Genomic DNA, 6,580 nt, shown 5'->3' with positions numbered 1-6,580 from the left:
AGCACCTGGGAGCTGGTTAGAAATACACATCTCTCCCAGATCGGAGGAATCAGTAACTGCAATGGGGCCTTGGCACTCTGCATTTAACCTGGAAGTTTAATCCTCTGGGGGATTCTGATGCCCACTCAAGTTTGAGAACCACTGAGTGCCTTTAAAAACCACCAGCAGAAATGATCTCTAGCCTCAAACACTTATTCTTCCCTACTGATTACCCCTCACCATGTGCAAGACACTCTCCTTACCCTCAGCTACAATCAAAGCTAAGGAGGATACATCTTGCCAGCTACCAATTCTCTGGGTCAATATGCAAATGTATCCCTTGTAAAGCCCTGTGTCTTAGTTGCCAGAACAGCAGGAAGGAAGTCAAATGAATAAAAATTGCTCATTTGGCTATTCACGGACAGCCAGTGCAAGGTTTCTCAGCCTGAGCATTATTGAGTTTGGGCACATGATAATATAATTCTTTGTCTTTGGGGGCTGCCCTGTTCATTGATCATATGTTTAGCAGCATCCCTGGCCTCTATGTACTAGATATGTCAGTAGAGCCACACAACAGACATTGCCACAGGGGACAAAAACACCTTTGTTGAGAACACTGGGTTAAACCAAGCGAGCTGGCTCTGGAAAGTAAACTACATTGGATAGTTAAGACTATGAATTCTATAAAGGCCTAAACTATACACAGTGCCAATATCCCACAACACTTACCCACCTCGTATCTCCAGCCTATGGAAATAGAATATAGGCAGACAACCCCAGATTTCAGGCTACATTGACAGAGCCAATCCGTTTTTCTACCCAAATTTAGGCATGTCTGTAATCCAAAAGAATGACCCTCAGTTTGCTATACCTCTCAAAATGTTATAATCTTTCGATCTGCTGCTCAAGATTTTCACTTTTGTTTTCACAACATGTGATTAAAACAAAGAAAAAGTTTATTGGGTTATAAAATGCCATGGAGTCATCACAACTCTTAGTTCACAGATAACATTTGTTTTGAAAATGTGAATCTGTACAACTAAATTAACAAAATTAACAGAAAATTTAAGCATAATATAAATTTACCATTTGCTTATGTGATTTCTGAATGCATATAATGACACCCGTCTGAGCCCAGTGGCACAAAAATACACAAAACGCACACCTGTCCATGTCATACATCTATAAGCTACCTCAGCTCATGCATATGCTAAGAGCCAAACATCTCTTCACAGTAAATCACAGTAACCCAGCGCTTTGATGCCTACTTCTACAAAATTTGTCAGGTCTTCCTTAATGTAAAGAATGACATATTTATTATAATATTTATGTCTTTCTTATCCATTAAATGTGTAAAACTGTGTCATTTCTTTTAGTAGGGTTGCATCTTGTGTGTGTGTCAACCAAGTTTGAGCGTTGTGCGTCTAACCCCATTTCTTCCATTAGCCCTGAGATTTTCGTTGCTCGTTTCTGCAGAAAGCCATGACTTGGAAGACGGGTATGCCAGTTCAGAGTCTGAACCTCTTCTGGCGCCAGAACCAGGGCACTGGAAAAGCAGCCAAAGCCCCTCCCCGTTGGCTCCTCCCCTCGGGACTCAACCTTCAACCTCAGGGCAGAGACAGCAGCCCCACCTGGAAGCCTGCGTCCCACGCTCGCCGGCAACTCCTCCTCCTGGGCTCCCCTGCTGACATCTCTTCCGAGCACTGCCACCCACCCCCCTGCCCCGGTCCCCGCCAGTCCCGCAAGGGCTGAGCCCGCGTGCCCTTCATCTTGTTCCCCGCAGGGTCCCGCCGCTCACCCGCTCCGCGTCACCAGGCACTGGGGGAGCCCCAGCTTCCGGAAAATGTCCACCACCGTCTCCATGGGGGTGTGGTCCGTGACGGTGAAAGGGCTGAGGTTCAGGACGCGCCGCAGCTTCAGGGGCTGCGGGCTGTTGGCTGGCAGCTCGGGGGGCTCCTCGGTGAAGTACATGACCGAATCGCTCACGATGCCCTCCTGCCTCTGTCTGGCGTTCTCTGGAATGGGCGAGCAGGACGGTGAGCCCCACGAGACTCCCTTGCGGGGTCCCTTCCCCCACCCCATCCCACCCCATCCCACAGCAACACACGACTTCCCTCCCCCAGCAGCCTAGAATCCCACAGAGGAGGGGCGCAGCAGGCAGACTCCACATTCTTAACTTGGGGCTTCAGCCAAACATCTGTGAAATTGGCATCTCCCTCTCTCAAGCTAATGCTGTGCGAGACCCCCCTGCTGTGAGCCGATCATTCACTGCCAAAGTCTTGCAACGCGGGCCTGACCAGGCTACTTCCTTTAGGGAAATGCACTGCTTCTGCCTGGACGTCAGGGCACCCAGCTGGCCCAGGGCCTGCCACCCTTGTTTCCTGACACACCTTCACCTCATCAGGGGCCGAGGTTTGACGTGAAAAGGAACCTCACTTAGCTGCCCAATGACCTTAATACATGGTTTGGTTTTTTTTTTTTTTTTTTACAAACTAACGTATAACTGGCTCAGATGGTATTATAAATCCTGAAAGGAACAAGAAACCAAGAGGACCATCCTAGGCTCACAGCCCAGAAACGCAGCTCAGTCTAATCATGATTTTTGGGACCCAAGAAATAACCCTAGAAAAAGTATATTTTACCCCTTTTAATCTCCTTTTTTGTGAATTTCTCAAAGAAATTAGAACTGCTGTGGTTACAATTAGCCAATTTCTGTCTACAGAGACTATCATGTGAAAGAAAGCTAAAATAAAATATGCTAACAGGAACTCATATACCTAAATGAAGTGCTAGAAACCAGGCTATTTAGATTCATACATGAAGTAGATTCATGAGTAGACGTATCTCCAAGGCAAATTTCCTTTGGTAAAAAATTTAATCTCTGTTTTAGACCATGTGAGGAATTAGGGAAAATGTACAGTGAGGCTTACCTTAAAATGGATCCTGATTTCTACAATTTTTGCTTTCTCAAAGACTACTGTTCATCTATATTGTTCATTTTTAAAAAATTCCAACTGCCTGTTCTGAAGTGATTTATTGCAATAGAGTACTCTAATGGAAAGCTGGAAGCTGGTGAATGGAAGAAGAGCCAACAGGAAAGCTCTTCACATCTTTCTACTAGGGTGAACCATCTATTCTTTGTTTGGACAAGAAATCTTTATCAGTCATCAGAATGGCTGCAACAAACTCAAGGATATAAGTTCACAGAGGGCAGAGCCTGACTACTGTCACCCCAGCTTCCCTGGAAGCTGTGCTCCCAGCTTCCGGGACAGCACCAGCACATAGTGGATGCTACCAGCAAGAAATATTTCCTGTGCAAGAGGGTAAACCAAGCCCTCACCCAGGGCGTGATCCAGTGCTACTAGAGTATAGACTCCCAGACCCCAGGGACTCATGGGAGCCTGCCTGTGTAAGAAAAGAAGAAGGAGTGTAGGAAGGAAGGAAGAAAGGAAGGAAAGAAGGGAGGGAGGGAAGGAGTGAGGGGGAAGGGATGAAAGAAAAGAAGATGGCCCAACATTTACATGTGTAAAAGACCCAAAAAACAAGAGGAAAATACACCAAATATTAACAATGGCCTTCTGTGGTGTTGAGAATATGGGTAAATTTTTTTATTTTCCCATTTGCTATTGATTTCCCCAGTATTCTATGCATATTAGTTTTACTTCAAAAATGTAACAAACTTCATATTTGTTGTAAAGATCAAGTGGTTAAACTGTTTTTAAAATTGTTGTTAGTATTGGGGGTCTGCTGTTCTAATCTACCACAACTACTCTCAGTGGCTGCAGCTCCTGAAAAATGATGTACCCTTTACGAGCGCCTGTTAAGGTCATTCAACCTGACATTCCACTTGTTAGCAGCAGTACGATCATAATGCCAGGTGCAAGGAGGGTAATGAGGAAAGTGTTGATAAAGTGAATTCCACAAACTATGATAGGCCAAGAAATTTTAAAAGACTGGAAATAATCACATATCCAGTAAGTGATTACAATGGCCTTAGAGCAATGGTTCTCAACTGGGAGTAATTCTGCCTGCACCCTCAGGGGACATTTCTCAGTATCTGGAAACATTATTGACTGTCGCTACTGACAGGAGGCTGTTACTGATATGTGGTGGTAGAGACCAGGGATGCTGATCACACAATGAACAGGGCAGCCCCCTCACAACAGAGAATTATTTGACTTTAAATGCCAAAGAAGCCATGGTTGAAAAACCCTATTTTAGAGTAATTATGTTTTTAAGGAGGTAATACTAATCCTGTGAATTTTAATTGCTTCCATAAAACAGATGTAATTAATAAGGAAGTTTTAACAGTGAAAAACCAGAAGAAGCCACAGTCGTGGTCAGTACAAAAACAGTATGATAAAATGGTAAATAATACTTAGAATAAAAAGCAGATTATTTTGTGACAAGTTATAGTTCAGTAAGGCATAGAGAAGTCCCTCTGCATATGTTTTAATATCCCCAGCAGAAACAAGCAGGGAATCTGACAATTCTCCATGGCTTATTATGTAATTAACCTCTCAGACAGAAACATCTTTAGCCCTAAATAATTATCCAACAGATCTGACATTTATGTTGTTGTTCAGTCATGATACAGAGCTCTTTCAACTTGCCAGAAGATACCCTAGTATCTTACACCAGTAAGAAAACAAAGAGTTTCTTTAACTCTTCTCCCATAACTCTGCTTTTCCATTCCCACTGGGTCTTCTTTGAGTCCTTATTTTGATAAAATCTTTGATGAAGATAATTTTAAAATATTACAAAGCTGTTTATAAACTTTTTTTAACATTGGCAAGAAGTTTCAGAAATTCAAAGGGAGAGCCTTAGAAATAGTTAACAAAGAACAGGGATAAGCAAAGGGTTGTCTGCACAGTGTATATTCCCAGTGGAGCATTTCACCATTATACCTCGACAAGCCCCAGTGGCAAAATTCATAAATACTCTTGAAGATGACATATAGAGTAAAATCAAGTGCACACATAAGCCATGTCAAGGTAGGCTACAGCCTACCTTGAAATGATGGGATAGCGAGCAGGATCTCATTTGCTGGTCCCTGCCCCTTCTCCACCTGGAGAAAACACTCTAAGAGTCACTGCTCCTCCCTGCCTGGGCCTCCAAAGACTCACACCCAGGCCTCTGTCTGTGGAATCCTCCTACCTCCCGCTCCCCCTCCAAGGCGCTCATCCCTGGGCCAACGGGAGCCCCGGGCTTCTCCGAGCCGCCCGTGTCGGGAACATCCCAGCTGGGCCTCATCCCCTCTCCGCTCTCCCAACTCAGCAGCCTGCCCCTCAGCCCAGCTGATCCAGTCAGCGCACGAGGAGGAAAAGCATCCCACGGAACTGACTGGACCCACGCGGGCCTCTAACTGATGGCGCCGGACATAGAGTCGCGAAGTGAAGGGCTTGAGCGGCGCCGAGGGAGGCGCCTGAGGCCGAGAGCTCAGCATCTGGGTCGGTCAGCCTGCCTGCAAGTCCGTCTCCGCGACCGGCCTGCCCGGCCAGCCCGCGCTCTCCCACCTCGTCCTGCTCAGCTTCGCCCAGGAAGTCCCTAAAGGGCGGAGCGCGTGTCTCCTGGAGGGAGGGGCCCAGGGGGCTGCTTGCAAACGTGGTGCTCGGTGTCCAGCCAAGAATGCCTCCGACGGGACACTGTCCCTCACGGTGTGACCTGGGGGCAGCAGCAGCAGCACTAAGAGGGAGCTCGGGAGAAATGCAGAGTCTCGGGTCCCACCCCAGACCGACTGCATTCTGGCCAGACGCCCACGTGAAACGAATAAGCATTAAAGCGTGAGAGACCCAGGCCTGAAGCCCTCCGACCCTCGTCCACTCTCTCGAACCTCTTTGAGAATGTCGGGGCACAGGGGTGCCGTTCGTCTCCGTGAAGCGTGAGCCTCCCTGCTTTACTCACTTAGGGCGAGAATCAGCTCCCTCCTCTGGGCGAACCCGATGAGGCGCTCCGAGTCACTGGGGACGACCACGGGGAAGCCATCGTAGTCGGTCTCCTTGATGAGCGTCTCCACGTCCTCAACGGTCATGCTGTCCTGGGTGAGCACGGACAGCGGCGGCTCCCCCCGCCGTGGCCGCATGACGTGGGTGGCCAGCGTGCGGTGGGTGACCTCGTCCTTCACGTCCAGGAATGGGTACCCATTTAAGTGGATGTGGGCCTCGTAGATGCCTTCCTTCCCAAAGGCATCAGCCACCCACTTGCTGGTCACGGCCGCCGCCATCAGGGGCACGATGTACTCAAGACCACCCGTCAATTCAAACATGATGACCACCAACGACACCGTCATCCTGGTAACTCCACCTGCAACCAAAGGGAGGAATGAAATTGCAGGACTCGACCCCACACCCGCGAGAGGACATGAACTGTGCAAACTGACAAGCCGGCTCTACCCTCCCGGCACCTGTTCCGCGGAGACAGTCCTACACGGCGCCCAGGCTCAGACCTCTAGGATAGAGGCCAGTCTTGGTAAACACAGCCTCGCATCAGGAGCCGTAAGTCACATCTCACTGAGGGGCTCTTCTCCCGTGAGGGACAGCAAGTTGTCTATTCACCCAGGACCCGCCTTGCTTTTTGGTGAGTGGAGCCTATGTGGGCTCTG

The 6,580-nt window shown here is 48.0% G+C and overlaps 1 protein-coding gene across 1 annotated transcript in view; it reads right to left on the bottom strand.

The window, feature by feature from the left end:
• Positions 1 to 1,773: 1,773 nt before the first annotated feature.
• The window catches only part of LOC309653415 (H(+)/Cl(-) exchange transporter 4-like), a gene marked incomplete at its 3' end in the record, with an annotated part of 70,998 nt that continues 66,191 nt past the window's right edge, over positions 1,774 to 6,580 (bottom strand). Inside the window, 2 exon segments of the mRNA XM_082448025.1 lie at positions 1,774 to 1,994; positions 5,884 to 6,282. Coding sequence (XP_082304151.1) covers positions 1,774 to 1,994; positions 5,884 to 6,282 — 620 coding nt within the window.

Source organism: Balaenoptera physalus (assembly GCF_965194825.1).
Source record: "Balaenoptera physalus genome assembly, chromosome: Y".
Lineage (NCBI taxonomy): Eukaryota > Metazoa > Chordata > Mammalia > Artiodactyla > Balaenopteridae > Balaenoptera > Balaenoptera physalus.
The sequence above is the reverse complement of the archived record's forward strand: the minus strand, read 5'-3'. Positions and strand labels throughout refer to the sequence as shown.